The 18,365-nt window shown below is 38.8% G+C and overlaps 1 protein-coding gene across 1 annotated transcript; it reads left to right on the plus strand.

Annotated features, from left to right (window-relative positions):
- Positions 1-1,155: 1,155 nt before the first annotated feature.
- On the plus strand, positions 1,156-16,914 carry slc38a9 (solute carrier family 38 member 9). The gene is made up of 15 exons (XM_047570161.1): positions 1,156-1,476; positions 3,927-4,055; positions 5,599-5,731; positions 6,989-7,107; positions 7,197-7,260; positions 7,375-7,468; positions 9,687-9,857; positions 10,478-10,537; positions 10,732-10,941; positions 11,085-11,192; positions 11,568-11,674; positions 11,974-12,087; positions 12,431-12,579; positions 13,285-13,374; positions 14,930-16,914. The coding sequence occupies exons 2-15, from the start codon at positions 3,973-3,975 to the stop codon at positions 15,093-15,095; spliced, it is 1,668 nt and encodes a 555-aa protein (XP_047426117.1). The 5' UTR covers positions 1,156-1,476; positions 3,927-3,972; the 3' UTR covers positions 15,096-16,914.
- The last annotated feature ends 1,451 nt before the right edge of the window (positions 16,915-18,365 follow it).

Raw genomic sequence — 18,365 nt, forward strand, 5'->3', positions numbered from 1 at the left:
TGCATGAACAAGATCTTTGGAAAGTTAAAGCAGATTGGTTTCTTGGCATGTGGTGTGATTAAAAGCTTACATGGAATGTGAACTTTGTTAAAATTAAGAGCAAATGTCAAACGGTAGAAACATTTTTTCCGTTGTCTACCAAGAAGGGAAGGGGAGCAAGTAGTATTTCTCAAAATCAATATTCATATTTACAGATGAATGCAGAGATCCAGGCCGTGCAGGCGCAGAAGTATACCCCGGATAAAAAAAGATATATATCATCAATAGAGTTTATGAATTTTAGATTTAGATAAATAAGATAATAAACACTGTGTTTATATGTACTGTAAAATCGAGGGATTGACTTCGTTATGGAGCGAGCCTCAAGCGGCCACTCCATGAACTCGGATGAACCTGATGTTTTGGGCACTTCCGCATTGGGTCCACCCTCCAGTCCAGTCGGTGGCAGCCCTGCACATCTATGAGGGATGTGCGATACCACTATTTTTCTTTTCGATCAGATACCAAGAAATACCAAGGCTAATATCCCGATACCTACATCCATATCGATACCTTTAAATGTCAGCTTGTATATATATGAAAATTACGACTTTTACAATGAACATTTGTGAATGTAACTATGAAAATTGTGTTTTATACGTCCGTATAAGAATTAAACAAGTTGCCAAATATCAGACTTCTCTTTAATCAGAGCAATTATAGACAGTCTGTGCAAATGAACAAGTCAACTGAAAGTCTGAGCAATAAATAAATAAATAAATAAGAACAGTCTCCCTCACTTAGATATAATCCTTTTTGGATTAGAGTGGTTTTCAGGTTAGAACTTGACAGAACTTGAACTTTGATAACAAAAGTCACGTTCTGCGTGCTCCCATTTATGATTTTGTTAAGAAACAACAGCATGTTGACATGATCTACGTGTAATATGCCTGTGATGGGCACTGTGATTTTTTTTTCACTACCTGGATGTTGCCTGCCTGCCTCTCTGAAGGGCGTCTGTCTGAAGAGTAGGGTCATTTTCCTGAGCTACCTCTCTGTCACTCTTTTTACTTTGGTATCGATATTTTGATGTGAAGATCGATTCTAAAAAATCACACACATGGCTGAATCACGAAGTATCGATATTTGTATATCGATACTAATCTACGACATTAAAACGAAAGACGAAGAAGAAGTAGATGAAGACGGACTGGCAGTAACAACCACAACAACACGACATACTCGCAATATGAAGGCGATATGCTAAACTTATCCTAAGCGTCACTTCTTCTACATTCATATTGTGGTCGGTTATGCTGATTGAATGTTTGTATTTCCTTCTTTGAGCTGCTACTGTCTAAAAGGGCTAAAGCCGGTAGACCGCCGTCGTCGCCGCTGTGTTTACGTCTGATTTTCAGCTCAACTTTGTGTTGGAAAAACATTTTTAACAGGTAGCAAACCGGAGATGGCCTGAAGAAAGAAACACTTCAAATTTTGGTACGTATTAATATTATTATCGTTATTATTTTTTTCATTGGTCATTTCGTTCGCGGGCTGTTAGCTTAGTTATAGTTAATAAGCGAAACTACTGAAAAGTCACATAAAACTTTGCTCTTTCTTGTTCGTCGTTGAACGTGACGCCGGTAAGTCTTTCAAATGTACTCTTCCCTTAGAGCGTGACACCTCAGACAGAGTCGGTGTACTTTGTCCTGGGGTGTACTTGTGTTGTCACAGGGCCCCTGGTTGTGTACGGGGTTTGCTGAGACAGCACTGGAACTGCCGGTATGTAGATGACATGACTGACTGTTTGATGCGAAGAAGGAGGGAAAAATCTCTATGCGCCATGCGTGCGCTCACACTTGTACTTTTTAAGGTGGTCACTTGACATCGGATTCACCAATACGAATTTTAATGCAAGGCAAGGTCTGAATGTGACAGTTCGGTCTGAGTCAGATAGCAGCTGCAGTATGTAACTGCATTAAGCAAAGGATGTGTACAGATACTGATGAAAGACAGATGAAAGAATAGATACATTGTATTGTTCAAATAACTGAGAGACCTGTTTATTTGTTTTCTCCTATTGTGGAGAAATAAATGAGGCAAACATTGTACATGACAACCACACTATGAAATGTAATTTATTATACATTACAAAAAGAACATGGTGGAAAAGTGGTTTCAAATAAACACGAGAAAAGCTTGTGTGGGCTGTCATTAGCTTGCTTGTAGCTTAAAGGGAATGTATTATGAAACACAAACTGCAGGATGTAGAAGCAGAAGCAGTCATTTTCTCTGGTATGCCGTGGTCAAAAATGTGATTCTGCTGTCCATTCAGATTAGAGTTTGTTTACTAGCCTTTTAAGGGAAACATTTTCTCTCAAGCGTCGACTGAAACGCTACCTGAGCAAATATTTTCCTAAAATGCCAATCAATACTCTCTGTCTCTTCCAAAACTACTGACAAATAAGAAATACTTGTGCTCAATGTTTTTTTGTTGTTGTTGTTGTTGTTGTTTTTGTTTTGTTTTTTGCTTGCTGTTTTACCAAGTCTAATAGCTGAGGCTAATAGCTGAGGTTAAATGTAATTTTCTATAATGTTACTGTCATTACTAGCTGCAGCATCCACAGTAATGTGGACAAATCATATTAGGTTTGTATGCTGATGAACTCCATCTGGTTGAAACTCCGCACTGGAGGAGGTGTGACAGACCTGAAGGCCGAAGCAGGAACCAACATCTGACCTGTGTAATGATCTGACATAATGAGTGAATTGAGCACAGAGGTCTTAAGAGTGTCTTTATTTTTATGGCAATCACAAGAAGTACATAGGATGGCACGTGTCTGCTTTTTTTTTCTTGTAGTCAGGGCAATAAAGTAGGTGAGGTTTACCACATGAAGAGACTGAGAATAAACGGGAGGCTGCATTGGTCGGAGTCATGTGTTGTAGCTCTGGATAATATTGTCACTGGCCTCTACTGTGAGATATGAGAATTCCCAAGGGAGGCCAGCTACACACACTACCATGATGTACTATGAAAAACACCAGTTAAGAAAGCTGTTTGTTGGCGACGTCACTATGACACAGTTGATTTTAAATAGGCTTTGTCTACTTTAGTCCATGATGATAATTGTTGATATAGTCCAGCCTCTGTGAAACCAAGCTGATCATTTGGTTTTTATTATAATTTTTGTCTATTGTTAAACGGCCATCCCCAGTGATTAAATGAATTAAATGTGGTATTTGCAGTAGTAATCTTTGTCACATTAAAAGTCTATATAAATTTTGTGGGGGCATAGAACACTATATACTCACTCCTCATATTAGTGTTTTATTATAATTGAAAATGTATGCATAAGTTTCCCTTGAATGGACAATCTCATATAGTTCACTCTATAGAGGTTTGAGGGTCTTCTCACTAGAGATGAGGATGATCCACTATGATAGTAGAATCTGAAGCTACTGTGTTCTTCTTGTAATCTGGTGACTGTAGAAAAGAGAAGATGTTTCATGGCAGCAACGTTTTTTCATATATTTTCATATATTTTTGCATGTGTGATCTGTTCTGAACAGGGTTGTTTATTCATGGTGAGAAGGGCTTGATCCTTGTGGACATTTTATGAAGACCTTGGGAACTGTGTTTTGAATCTTTGGAAAAGGGACCTAATATGTTGATTCCACAATCTAGAATTTGTTTCTACTATTATGTCCTGTTTTATTAAGGACTGAGTTAATTTTTTTTCTCCTGAAAAAATAAGCAGGTCAGACTGAGAGAATTAAATTGATCCCACAGGCTTGAAATTGATGCTTCCTGTTTCCGTTGGTTTTCATATGTTTCAAAAGTCCATGCAGTTGCATGCACTTGGCGTTAGCAATTGTACTGCATGGCCAGTATTTTATGGTTGCTATGTTTGTATCCAGTTAGATTTTATGATTTTATTTCCTCCCAGTCAGGTGATGTGAGTTGAGAGGCTGTAGCTCAAAGTCAGGAGGATCATGGAGGAGGAATCAAGGCCTCTGCTGAGCACGGAGCATATGGGGGAGAGTTCCACAGACTCACTGGACGTCAAGACTAAAAGGTAGTCGACTATGAAACACTACACCAATCAATACGCAGTATTTACCAGCATTGCTCTTGTCTGCAACGTGACACAGAATAAGTCTATCCTTTGAGACAGAGCTGCACATTGGTTCATGCCGTTCATTAGATAACTTGAAAGAGTTCTTTGCTTTTACTGGCACCCCAAGCCTCAGAGGTACAGCTAATACAGAGATAGTAAACACTTGAAAAATCAAGGTTCCACAATTTACTTAATATGTGGTCAGGTCTTCATTGAAGTTACAGTAATCCTTTTTTAGTAAAGAAAATCAAGAGTATAATAAAAAGATAATTATAATGACAATGATAATCTTTTCCTCAAATTTTCTTTACTTGCACTGCATCATTTTAGTCCCACCCAAATGTAACAAATGCATGTATTTGTTTTTTAGCATTGCTTTAAGACAAGAGGTTCTCAGAGGTTCCCTATAAACTTAAAAATAAATCGAGTCGTCCTGAAAGTAATGCGGAGGCAAGACATCGTCACCGAGAGTAATTCTGTGTTCTGAGGTGTTCATGTCCTGACTCAGTGACTGGATGCAGAAGGCCAAAACGTCATGTCATCCAGACCTGGTGCAGAAATTTTTCTTTCTCTTTTGACAGTGAGAGTAAATCTACAGTCACTGTTGATGCATGCGTTTTATTGTCTACATGTCTGTTGTGTCTACAGTACCTTTTCTCTACCTGTCGGGTTAATTGTTGTTTCTACTTCCTGCTTCTCTTTCAATAGTGGCGGCAGAGTTCTCGCCCAAACCTTTTTTTTTATCTTTTTGGTTAATGTGACACAAACAGGGTTGCCAAGATGCTCTAATCTCTCTTAAATCAAGCTCTCAAACCTTACAGCACATAAGAGGAAGCTTCATAAGCCACTCCTTGACAAAGCTCTATACTGAATGTTAAATAGGTTTTTCTCTGTACTCAGCACCAAATCTGGATGTCATTTTTCCCCCCAAATGCAATGCAATGATCAAATACAGAGTTGGTCTAGCATGGGCGGTGGTCAGCTGACCTAGACCCTGCATGTTTCTTTTTGCTGGCAGTGTTTGTCAGATAATAAACAAGGTACTTTCTATGAACTTGGCTTCCTGGGATTCAATTGGCGAGCAGGTACTAAGATGTTAGCTGTGTGAGTGTGTATGTGTGAGTTTGGCACCACATAGGATCATTCCCTACTGTATTAGCAGTTTGTGTGATTTTAATCCAGTTAGGTATTTCACAGTGACCAACTAGCCTCCTAGCACAAAGCATCATAAGCACTCTCTTCTAACAAGCCACATACAGGTGTTTTTGTTTTATGTGAGAATTTCTTAACTCAAGCCATGTATTGCGTGTGTATGTATTTGTTCTCTGTATAAGTAAATTGATGGAATGAAATTTCTCAATTACATTTTGATCAGTTAAATGTCTACAGAATGTGAGAAAATGGTAAAAAGTGCAAGAAAACATGAACATTGGTTGCTTATGGCCAGCTCTCAGAACTCAAATAGTTTGATGAATGGAATGTTTTTTTGTTTTTGTTCTAGGCCTTTCCATGTGGAGCCCAGGAACATTGTAGATGTTAACGACCCACAGGAAAGAATCTCTGCTGAGGCTGCCATCCTCAACAGCAGAGTACATTATTACGGCAGACTGACTGGCTCTTCTGACAGACTGTTGGTAGGTTGAGTAATAAGCTATGATAGAGAGAATGACAAGCAATAAAGGGATATATAAAGATGGGCCAGAGTTTCCCCCAGCAGCCCGGACCTATAGCATCGTAACTACGGGATGGTTTGGGGATCACCTAAGCAAACTTTATCAAAATCGCAAGCCTCTTCAGTGTAGTGTATGTGTAATTTTGATAAATTATATACATATTTGTAAATTCCATTTGATACTTTGCTTGATGTCCTGTCCTGTAGTGTTTTATGGTGAATAAATACACCACTTATGCTCCTGCTGATAGTAATTTAGTTGTATACAATTATACAATGACAACAAAGATTCCGCCTGTGATTCTGGTTGGACATGTAAGGAGAGCAGATAGTAGCTGAAGGCTCTGCCTCCTGTTATCCTTTGGGAAACTCTAGGAACCACAAGTAAGCTGAGAGATAAATGCTCAGTTAGCATAATGGGGTACTCAGATAAGACATGATAGAACTTGTAACTTATAAGTTTAAGGAGAAGGAATTTAAATGTCTTTGAGTTCCTATCAAATGGAGGCTTTTCAGAAAGTTTTTGGGGGAATTCTGACAATAAGGACGTACAATAGTCAGGCCCAGAAGTAACGCACGCATGGACCATGTTTTTCCGTCATCCCATTAAGTTTTAGTTTTGGCAATATTTTGGCATTTCGGACCAGTCACCGCTTTTACAACCCGTGTCGTTGCATTTCTGGGAGGTGCATGTCAGGTTTTGGCATAGGATTCGGATGATATACACACTATATAACTTTTGTGTATGTGGAATAATTAAAAAATAGATTTTGTCTATTTAATGTGATTTAAACTTGAGTATAGATCCTTTAATCTGAGTTCTATGTTCCATTTCCTGTAATAATATGTTGCCATCAGTGGTGTCAGATGTAGCACTATGAACTAGCATTACAAATAATGAAACAAATGTGTTTCTGGGGCTGTAAGGAGTTTGTTGCTAGCTTAGTTAGAGCCACTGTGGGATATATAAAGGATTATCTTATCTTCATTTCCTGCACAACAGAGATACGGGGGATATGATAGCATGACTTCTGTTTCATAGTTGATAGTTTCATGGTTGATTAATTATTTATAGCCACATGGGTTAACATTAGTAGAATTGATTCCATCAGGTAAATGAATGCTGCATATTTCATGGTAGCTTTCCGTTCAAATTGTAGGTTGTTAGTCTCCATTTGAGGACTTCATCTTTAGTGTCCTTCTAATTTATTTTCTCCAGAGTCCTCCAAACCATGTGATCCCCACACCAGAGGAGATCTACGTCTACAGTCCTCTTGGGACAGCTTTCAAAGTGAGCGGCAGCGACCATGCCTCTAAAAACCCCAGTATTGTTACCATGTAAGCCCTGTTATTGTCAGTAACCGGTTTCTTTGTCTTGAACGATTGTCTTTGACTGCTTTGATCACCCAACTTTTCTCTCCTCACAGATTTGCCATATGGAACACAATGATGGGCACATCTATACTCAGCATGCCCTGGGGAATGAAGCAGGTGAATTGCTTTATCTCACACACTTCAGGACCTAAGATTGTTCGAAGCATATTAAATTAGTCCTACAGGACAAATATAGAGAACTGATAGTCAATGTTTGCTTCATTCCTTCAGGCCGGTTTCACTCTGGGCATTATCATCATCATCCTCGTAGGCCTGCTGATGTTGTACTGTTGTTACATTGTCCTGAAATCACCAAAGACAATACGTAAGTGCTGCAACATTTTGTTCTAAAATGTAAAACTAACAGCCAACTATTATGATGATGATGGCATTAGTAGTAGTAGTAGTATAGCTCTATTTTTTTTTAGAACCCGTTCTCTGCTGAGTGCTAGGTTTTGATTTGGTTTACCATTCACCTAAAACGGCAAACCAGTGGTTTGCATTGTGTGTGCGCCGAGAAAGCCTATAAAAACGTCATAGTTGTTTTACATCAAGGAGAGGCTTTCTGGCTTTCTTATATTTGACGTAAGATTTATTTGGGCGTGTCATAAAGCCTGAAAGTGGGTGCTTCACAACAAAGGTGTGAGTGTTGATGGGTCTGCTTTACACCACGAGAGAAAGTTGGAATAACTAAATTGTCATCACAGTTTAGGTCAACAGAAATGCGAAAAGAATGTTCTTAAATAGAGGTTTTCTTGTACAATGGTCCTTTTAAATATTTGAATAGGTCAGCGTTGAGATACAGAGTTTGAATGTATCTACATTCATCTTGTGGTAAAGTAATAACTTAGAGTATTGGATCTTGTGTGGGCTCTTTAATTTTATAAATGATGAAATCCTGAGCTTTGGTAGTGTTTGTTAACCGATTTCTATTATGTCTCATGTCTGCAACTGGTATTTGTTGTGTGTTTTCACAGAGGAGTGGCTCATTCAGCATGTCATTGCCAGATTTCACACCTCACACCTCACTCCAAGTTAGATATGACACTGACGGTGCAGATGTCAGTTCTCATGATTGGACTTAATCATAAGTGAAATTCTGTTGATCTTGGGAAATCCGGTTGCATTTGAGTTTTAGATAAACGTGGTCTGACCTGACATTGAGACGTGTCTCCAGATCCGATCTCAGTTTCATGCTCTGTGTGCAAATAAACCCCAACATCATCTGGGGCACAGCAGAATATTTTAACAGCTGCCGTCTCTAATGGATCTCTACCACTGTTCCAGATCTGAAAACTGAGCTGTTTTATGTATGTGGGTCATGACTTTAGCACACACGTTAAGTTATTACTTATTGATCTCCACTCAGGCATTTCTAGACACACTGTAAGCTCCTGTAATTAAGGTAAATAAAGACACTGGTGATTGAGGACTTATATACTTATATTATGATATGATCACGTTCTTACAACATTACACTTACTTTCATACATCAGCATGTCTGCATCAGTAATTAACACAGAATCACACTCCCGTACTCATATTAAACACTTTAATTTGTGAATTCTTACTGAGATTTATTTATTTTCTAAAAAGCTAGACAGCTTAGTTAACAGCTACACAGAAAGAATATTTTAAAAAGCTTCCATTGCTAGTGAACAGACATCACTTATGGTAGTTTGTACGGTGTTACGGATCACGGTATTTATGATAGTTGTTGTTTGTTCTGAATAGATCAGGGAAAACTGCTGACGCAGAGCACTTCTGTTGAGTAAAGCTGGTCTTTATTGTGACTCAGACCACCTCCAAATGTGGTCAAATGCAACCTCAGTGCATACTGGATCGCCCAGGTCACATCTTAATGTAAGCTCTGTGCCTGTGCTTTAAGTGTTTGCACAGTAGTTTTTTGTTCTTTTTAGATTTTGTCCTCCCATCCCAAAATGGACTTGAGTGTGTCTCAGGTTTGTCACAACTGGAAGTGAGAGATAGAGGATCCCTTTCTCACAGTTCCTGATTTTAATGATTCAAACGTAACAGAACAATCACATTAAATTAAAAAGTCATCATTTTTAATGTCAGACATCAGACATCAGCAGATGACACGTACTGTACCGTGACACTGCACTAGACCATGATGAGTCACACTGTGGGTTCTCTTCATTTTGTTTTGTCAGCACCTGTTTGACAGATGAGGTGTTTTTTGCTTTGTGTCAGGCGCTGTTCCTCTTTTTCTGCCACGCTTTTCTTTTTTTCATGATTTGGACCGAGGTTTAGTTGGTTTTATCTTGTTCTGTGCGTAGACACTAGTTCAACAACTCTTTGGGTGTTGGGTGTTTGTGAACTACAGCCTAACAAAAATTTTAAAGTTAATTTCCTAACTTACATGACTGAGACAGATGTTTCCGTACAAATGCATACAGTGACACAGATGTTTCCCTTGAAACAAGTCGCCCCTTGGGAATCTTAAAAATATATTCTTTCACCTTTTACTTTTTTCAAATTCAAATAACAGCTTTTAAAGTTATTCCCTGTATTCTTTTCAGCACACTTGGACACATCCGACTGGGAATTTCCAGATGTTTGTAAGTTCTACTTCGGAAAGTTCGGTCAGTGGTCCAGCTTGTTCTTCTCCATGGTGTCAATTATTGGAGCCATGGTGGTCTACTGGGTCCTCATGTCCAACTTCCTCTACAACACTGGGCAGTTTATTTTCAGTAAGTCACAGTCTGCTTGTCAGCAAAAGAAAGGAAGTATCACACAAATGTGTAGTTCCTCTTCCTGGATTGTTTAAATGAACACATCAGTTTTAACATTATTCTGTGTCTGTACTGTGGCCACTTGTATCCGTACAAAGTGCTGGGGTTGTGAGTCCATCATTAATGTCCTGACAAAGCTGTTGTGTTGCTCTTAGGGATCAGTCCAGTGTTTAAAATCCAATGTCTTCCTAGTCATGTGTTCACCTCTAAGTTTTTAATGTGTGTAGCATCAAAATTTCAAATGATTAGAATGCTCTCCACATTTTTTTTTAAGGAAAATGTTTGTAGTGACTCACTCAGCAAAGGTGGAGCCAATAGCAAGCATTCAATTTGACATTAACCATAAAATGTATTTCAAATTGCATCTGAGTATTTATATATTTATAAAGCTGTAACAAACTGGATGTTCTGGGTATTTCCGACAAAAGACATTTGCTCAATTTGGGTTTTGATTTCAGCTTCTGGTGTCTATTGCATTAATGGCTGTGTCTTTTAAAAAAAGGAAAAATAATTTTTTGTAGACAGGGGAAAATTTGTGATTGTCCTTCTAAATTTGCTTTTCTCTCTCCTGTCTGTAGACTATTCTCACAATGTCAATATATCAGATTCAGTATTTGGAACCAACGGCTCAGAGAAGGGTAAGTCTATTACACTATGCATTCTTCACCTCTGTTGAAGTTTTAGCTGTAGTCTCATTGTAGACTTTCATGCTGGATGTGTCCGCTGTCTGTAGACATATTTTTTCCTATTTGCCTCACAGTTGTGAGGCAAATAGGAAAAAAACCAGTCAGTGACCTGTGTGTATGTTAATTCTCTTATTTTTGATCGCCAGTTATTTGTCCACACCCATATCCTGACCCTGGAAAGAACTACAGCGTCAGCATGATGTATCTCGGCAGCAGAGGAAATGATTCCTCTGACGGCAGCTCTTTCGAACACTATTGGAATAAAACCGGCACCATTCCCCTCTACCTCATCCTACTGCTGCTGCCTCTGCTCTGCTTCCGCTCAGCTTCCTTTTTCGCAAGGTTCACATTCTTGGGTAAGATAGACCAATAGCAGTAAAGAGTGGGTAAACATTTTTGGATAAGTTAACTGAGGTGCGACACAGTGTCTACTAGTGTTTTCATTCTTTAATATTGTTCCACGTCACTCATATATCCATTGTTGTGTCATTCCTTCCAGGTACCATATCAGTGGTCTACCTCATTGTGCTGGTCACTGTCAAAACTGCCCACCTTGGCTTCCACCTAGAGTTCCACTGGATTGAGTCAACCCAGTTCTTTGTTCCAGGTAAAGCAGCCGCAACTTTTAAAGCTTATGTGTGTCCACACAGCAACAAAGGCATTCTTGCCCAGGTATTCATTATCAATCTATTTGGAAATGGTACTATAATTAGTGTCGTTATTGCTGAACCTATTGACGTAATCAGGGAAAATATTTTAGCCCTATCGAGTTAGGACACTGGTATTGGTCTGTCCATCGCTTGATGTCCAAACAGCTCAGTAGGTACTGACAAGATTGCCACCCGGTTGGATATGGTCAGATCCCTGAGTGTAAATCAAACGTCCCTTTTCCTTTGAATACATTGACTGTGGGAATTATGAATAGTACAACCACTGGGGAAGCAAAACTGTTATTGAGGATCTTTTTTTGTTGTTCTTTCAGAGTTCAGAAAGTTCTTCCCTCAGCTGACAGGTGTTCTCACTCTGGCCTTCTTCATTCACAACTGCATCATCACCCTCATGAAGAGCAACAAAAACCAAGAGAAGAATGTGAGCCCCTCTCCCCACTTTTCTCACATGAAGCTTCATACACTACGCCACTGCATAGCACTCTAAAATGCTCTCTGCTCTCTTAATTCAAATAAACACAGTTCAATCTCACAAGTTTCATCAGTGGACTATGTGAATCAATGCCAGCCATGGCAGCATTTTTATCGTCCTAAGATAAGGAGGAGTCTTCAGATAAAATGTTAACAAATGTAGTCAAAACAAGCCTCCTGTCTATCACTGATTATTGACCCCAGAGTGACTCAAGTCATGCCTAATACCAAGTATGTTGTTGGTTCCAGGTGCGGGATTTGTCTGTGGCTTATCTTCTAGTAGGGGTGACCTATCTGTATGTTGGAGTGTTGATCTTTGGTTCCTTTCCCGCACCTCCTCTCTTCAAAGAATGCATCGAACCAGTAAGATTTACACTTAAGTTTTTATTCCTTTCAGAATGTATTATTATTATTTTTTTTTAATGAGTGAAACCTAGTATTTCATAACTGTTTGATAGTCCTTGGGCCTTTGGTAGCAGAAACGTCATTGCTTCAACATACGTAACACATAACAGATTTGAGTAATGTTTGGAGAGAAGCGTTCTTTTGCTTTTATTCCATGTCGTTCTGGGTTAGGGATGGGGCACTCCAAAATATTGATTTTCTTAGTTTGAATCTATTTCTGCGTCTCCATCTGCATAGTACTGTGGTTGCATCTTCCCAGCAGATTTGTCAAAGAAGGCCAACTGGTGTTTTTCTCTTCCAGAACTTCTTAGACAACTTCCCCAGCAGTGATGTGATGGTGTTCGTGGCTCGGTTCTTCCTGCTGTTCCAGATGATCACAGTCTACCCCCTGTTGGGATATTTGGTGCGGGTGCAGATAATGAGTCAGATATTTGGAAATCTTTACCCCAGGTACCTAGTAAAGATTTTGTCATTAATGTGTAATGTGTAAGAACCAGTGCTTCCCAAAAGAGCACATTTGACATGCACAGATAAACATATTTTTGTTCACACTATAACCCTCGTTCGGTTAAAAGTGAGCAAATTGCTCTTTTGGGGAGAGGCATACATTTTGAAAACGTAAAATACTGGTTAAAGTTTGGGGAAAACTATTTATTTTAAGGCTCTTTATATTTAGCATACTGTATTTTAAAGAAAATGGACAGATGTAAAACACATCCTGTATTCAAGTGATAGTTGATCATTACATGATATTATGGTATTGTTTTTAATACCACGATTATCATCAATACCAGTACCGGGACAGCCTAGTGGTTAGCAAAACAATTTTTAAACAAGGCTCAGATTTTTCCATTACATTCTTCAAAGTACCCTTGTTTACCTTTATGATGTCTTTCCTTGCTATTGGTGATATCATAATCAGAAATCATGAGCTTGTCCCATGGAATGGTGTCCAATCACACCAGCCTATCTAGACGTAATTAGCCCTGTTTGACTACTTCTGTAATTTATTTTATTTCATTAGCGCCTAACCCAGATGACAAAGGAACACAACAGTCCTTTGTTCAATACAGACTGATGTCTGTATTATATTCTTTTTTCCTTTGACTAGTCTTTGATTATGTCTTAACTTGATACTTGATTGTCTCTCTTTAGTTTCTGTCATGTTTTTGTGCTGAACGTCTTAATCGTCGGAGCTGGTGTTCTGATGGCCATGTTTTACCCTAATATTGGATCAATCATACGGTACGTTTAAACAGTTTCTGTCTATTTCACAACAGATATTTGGGACTTTTGCCGCACTGATGTGTAAAGAACTTTATTTATTTATGGGATTTTTCATTTATTTCGATTCTATTTATTGATCTGTAATTCTCATGTATTTTTGTAATTATTTCATTTTTTTTATTTTCTTGTCTGTTGATTTTTTTATTAATTGATTGTGATATGTCACATATACCTTGATGTCATTTCTTCACATTAGTACCCAATGATCATTTGGACTCAAGGATGAACTGATTTGAATTTGTTGGTCAAAGGTTAAAGGGCCTTTTAACATCACAGCACACCTTTTTAACCAAAACTCAGGAGGTCCTATCCTGATTATGACAAAATTCCACACAAATGTGCAATAAGATAAACCAATGGAGTGATGACACTTTGGATTACTACATACGGTGTATTTATCATATGTGTCTGGAGTGGGAGTAACACTTCTGTTTTACTCGGCTGAGATGTCCGTTCAATACATCAGTTGAAATTTGACAAGAGTCTGTAATGAGCTACTTCATTTAACTCATTGAACATTGTTATTAGTCAAAAAGTGAGGACGGATTTGGATTTTTTTCTATTCAGTATTCAATTACACGTATCTTACATATATATTTTTAAGTCAGAAGAATTGTGACTTCTTATCTTTACTTAAAGATAACCGTTCAATTAAATCGGGGCTGTCTTTAATTAGTTTTCTCATGCAACCTAACTCTAGTTGCTCTAGGCTTGTCAGAATGTAATTGCAGACATCTCAAGGGATTTAGTGTTGCCAGAATTTGATGACAGGTAGAATACCAGTAAACAGTTTGGACACACGTGCTCATTTAAGGGTTATTGTCTGCAATATAAGAACAAAACAGACAACCATAAAACTATGAAATAACATTAACTCAGTTATGCATTGAAGGTGGAAATACACTCTTTGTAATGTGATGACAAGGGTTTCAGACTTTAGGCTGCTTAAAATTCATTTATTCTCTAGTTACATTTGAGGCTCTGAGAATACGGGACTGTTCATAATGTGGTTATAATCACATCCTGGTACTGGAGCAGACGGAGACTTTTGATGTCATTGGTAAAAGAAAAATTAGAAAAATCACTGAAGAAGTGCAGATGTCCCATTGAAGTAAACTGTAAAGGCCAAGACCGCATTTGATTGCTTTGTAGATTGTATTACATTGGTTGTCTGGAGTTGGGTCGCAGAGACATCAGACTAGATGTTTGATGTAGACCAGCAGACCAGGTGTTTCAATCTCCATGTTACATCATGACTGCATATTCTGGTAAATACCTTTGTACGTCCAAATACAATCTTTCTTCAGACTGTAGCATGACCTCATTGTCAGTTGATCACCGTTTGAGGGCAGCATAACTCAATTCAATATTTAGTTTTATTTGTCCACAGGCGAGCCACATTAACGTAGACTTTAGCATGTCAAGTAGTTTGCCATTGTCATTGTATATTCCTCACTGCTAGTGTTGAAGTTTCCTGACGTTGTGATGCTGATGAACTTTGTGTGTCTCACAGGTATTCTGGAGCAACTTGTGGACTGGCTTTAGTGTTCGTCTTCCCTGCCTTAGTCCACATGATCTCCCAGAAACGGCAGGGCCGGCTGCGCTGGCCATCAGCCCTCTTCCACAGCATGCTGATCCTGCTGGGCATCGCCAACTTGGTTGCTCAGTTCTTTATGTAAAGAGCAGTCAGTTAAACATTGACGTAAGTTTGGTCAAAGGGCAGTTGATGGAAACTAAAGATGACAGCCACTCAAACTCAATGGGGAACATTGAATGAAGTGTAGAACAACAGTGTGCATCATTCCATAACAGTTATGCTACAACCTCCAAGCAATCAGATATACTGTCTTTGTTACTGATATGTGTATTAACAGGAATCTGATTTCTTGGGATGATAAGTCTATCTTTTTATGTCACACAGACAGGCCTCTGATAAAAGTTTCCCATGATGCTGTTGATTATTCCTACAAACATTGATCATAGACATACACAGACAAAACCTACAGAGTTTTATAACTTTTTTTTAGTTAACCTCAAAATATGGAATTGATCATTTTATATCAATAGAAGTATATTAAATTTCAACATAAACATGTCAGTTGACTCAGCAGTGCTTGGTTATATGTAGCACCGCAGTGAGTTTCAGCTCATTGTTCAGCTGTCTGGTTGAAAGCTTACACTTATCTGCTCTTACAGCCTTATGTTAAGCTGCTGTTTCCACAGAAAAAGCTCTTCAGACCAACTCCGCACTCCCTGCTCTAGCAGACAGACAAAGTTAGAGACTTGCTTATGGAGTATTTTTCACCCGAAGACAGTGTCCTCAAACGACACCAGTTGCAACAATGAGTGAACACTGGACTAACATTTATCAGGTGGACACAAATACCAGTCCCATGGAATAGAGGTGTTGTTCATAACACGTGGACGCTGAAACAAGCAGCTGTTTGTGGACTTGTATGGTGATATGTTCCCTTTGTGTTCACACTTATTCCTTCTGCCCCCAAGTGGTGAGAAAGAAAACGAGTTACTGCAGGTTTAAATGTGTTCCACGTTATTAGAGCTGGATTGTACAATCACTCAGATGTCGCTGAGAACAGGGAATCATATTACTAACTTTGTGATTATGCAAATTGTTTATGTATTTTGAAGTCTCATCTTTCAGCACAATCTTTTAACTTTTATGAGCGGTGTTGATTTATATGTTTCCGTGGTGTTTATTTTCTGTGCCCAATGAGTTTTTACTAATTGTAGGATAGACAAAGGGAATGTGCATGTGGAAAAACCATAACAGCCTATAAGAAATGTAGCTTCCTCTTGACGTTTAATTGACTTGTAACACTGTGAAGAATAGTTTCGGGTTCACTGGGATTTGAAAAGTGTTGTCCGTTAGTATTACAATCAAAAACATTGTACTCACAATGTAATGAGCGGTCACTCACAAGTAACCGCTGTTTAATTTGTACTACTGGTCGATATGATACAGTTATCACTGTGGGATTTTCATTATGGGAACTGTCTGCTTTATAGATGGATAGGAGAGCTGCAAGAGTGCAGAACTGTAATGCAACTACAGTCCCGTGCCTGAATCAGCCCACCTTTAACTCTGTTAGTCCATAATTTATAAGGCCACATGGTGATGGCCCAGATTTCTCCAAAAATCATACATGTTAACAGCCACTACTTCCAGCACGACTCCCCAATGACCAGGTTCTCTGGCACATATTTATGAACATCTAGAACAAGACAGTGATGGTTTGTTTAATCAGGCTGTGTGTCTGCCATCAAATTCTGTGTGACTTTCTCTAAAGGAACTTGTGGCGATAGTACCACAAATGTGGCATCATTGTGTTATTGTCATATTCTCATGATTGTGAAATGCTTGAATGATGACAAGCCAGGAACCTGGGTCGCTGTGTTAGCTATAATAAAGGTATGAATGGTTGATTCCATGAGATTTGCCTTGAAGTCAGCTTGATTAAAACCAAAATCAGTGGGTGATGGAGTGTCCCTTGAGTGTCCTTCCTAATTCACACAGAGACGTCTCAGTATTCGGCATGAAATGTTCAGCCCTCGTCATACTTTAACACTTTTTTTTTTTTTTTTGAAGATTGAAATTTTGAATTTTCCAAAAGTCTAAGAGCATAAAGAAAAATAATCTGATTTGATGAGTCAATAAATGAAGTTTTGGGGTAGAACGTCGGGCGTTAGATCCAGTGAACACCAGGTGTTTCTCATCCGCAAGCATCATACTGTGGTGGTTCTCTGTGTAAGGAAAAGGAGACAGGTAACTTGTGAAGAGAGAATGAATGCAGAGATGATGGAAATCAAGAGGAGCTGTCTGACACTAGGGTGGTAAAACCAAAGACATTGAGCCAAGATGGTGGCTTCACATCTGTCCCTGTCATTGAGTAGCACAGGTTTAAACCCCCTGAGGTGAGAACTTGGCAATTCACACAGGCTCCTCTTTCAATCATAAAATGTGCCAGGGAAAATTGGATGAACAACTCAAAGCTTGTAGAAATGACTAGTGTAATCGCAATTTCACTCCTTTTAATGGCTGGGTTTGACACATGCAGTTTGAATGATGACTAGGTAACAGTGTTCCGGTCGATCCCTTCTGACCATTTATTCCAAGTAAATGAAATTTGATCATGACAACTAACAGGCAGGTAGGGGAGGATTGCAGGTCCACCAGCACGGTCCAGCATGGTCAAGAACCTGTTGCCTCTTTTCCAGCCACACCTGGCTGCAGTCCTGCTGGGTCTTATGCCTTTCTCTGCCTCTCTGGCTCCACCCTCCTTTCAGGTACCCACCAGATGGGGCTAGACACACCCAGTCACTCACCACATACATTCACTCACATACACATCATTGGGAAAAAACTAAATAATCAACAAAAACTCATATTGGCTCCTACAACTAGATATAAAGCAAATTATTGTTCAATGTCATAGCTATAGAATAATGACATCACTGATGTTTCAACTGTTTCCCTGTCTTTGAAATTGTTATGGTAATTTTAAGATTTGATTTATATCTGTGAAGGTTCTCAGTCATCCAGGTCATGATCTTATGTCTAAAATCACTGAACTGAAGAGAAGGGCTTCTATAGAGCTTTGCCCCTTACTTCAGCTTTTTTTTGTTTGTTTTTTAAGATAGATTTGGTTTCCAGCACAGGGGAAGCGTGTCCCTGTTTGTCCAAGTTGTCAGTGGAACAACATATGTACAGTAGTCATCAAAGAAAAAGAACCTAGGGACAAAAAAGACAAGGGATATAAACAAGAGGGCACATTGGAAGTGCGTTCATAGACTAGGAGAACTTTAGTTGGTATCAGTGGCTATTTTGGTTTGGAAATTCTGGTGGGCAAACTAGATGCAAATAATATAATATAATGCAAACCAGAAATACCATAATAATATCCTCACAACAAAAACACAGTAGCTGGAGT

This window comes from Mugil cephalus, chromosome 19 (assembly GCF_022458985.1).
Source record: "Mugil cephalus isolate CIBA_MC_2020 chromosome 19, CIBA_Mcephalus_1.1, whole genome shotgun sequence".
Lineage (NCBI taxonomy): Eukaryota > Metazoa > Chordata > Actinopteri > Mugiliformes > Mugilidae > Mugil > Mugil cephalus.

Excerpts from the sequence above, each read along its gene's own strand:
- slc38a9 (XM_047570161.1), top strand. The coding sequence starts at position 3,973 with ATGGAGGAGGAATCAAGGCCTCTGCTGAGCACGGAGCATATGGGGGAG. Across the intron at positions 9,858-10,477 it reads CACTGGGCAGTTTATTTTCA|ACTATTCTCACAATGTCAAT; the intron begins GTAAGTCACAGT and ends TCCTGTCTGTAG. Across the intron at positions 10,538-10,731 it reads AACCAACGGCTCAGAGAAGG|TTATTTGTCCACACCCATAT; the intron begins GTAAGTCTATTA and ends TTTGATCGCCAG.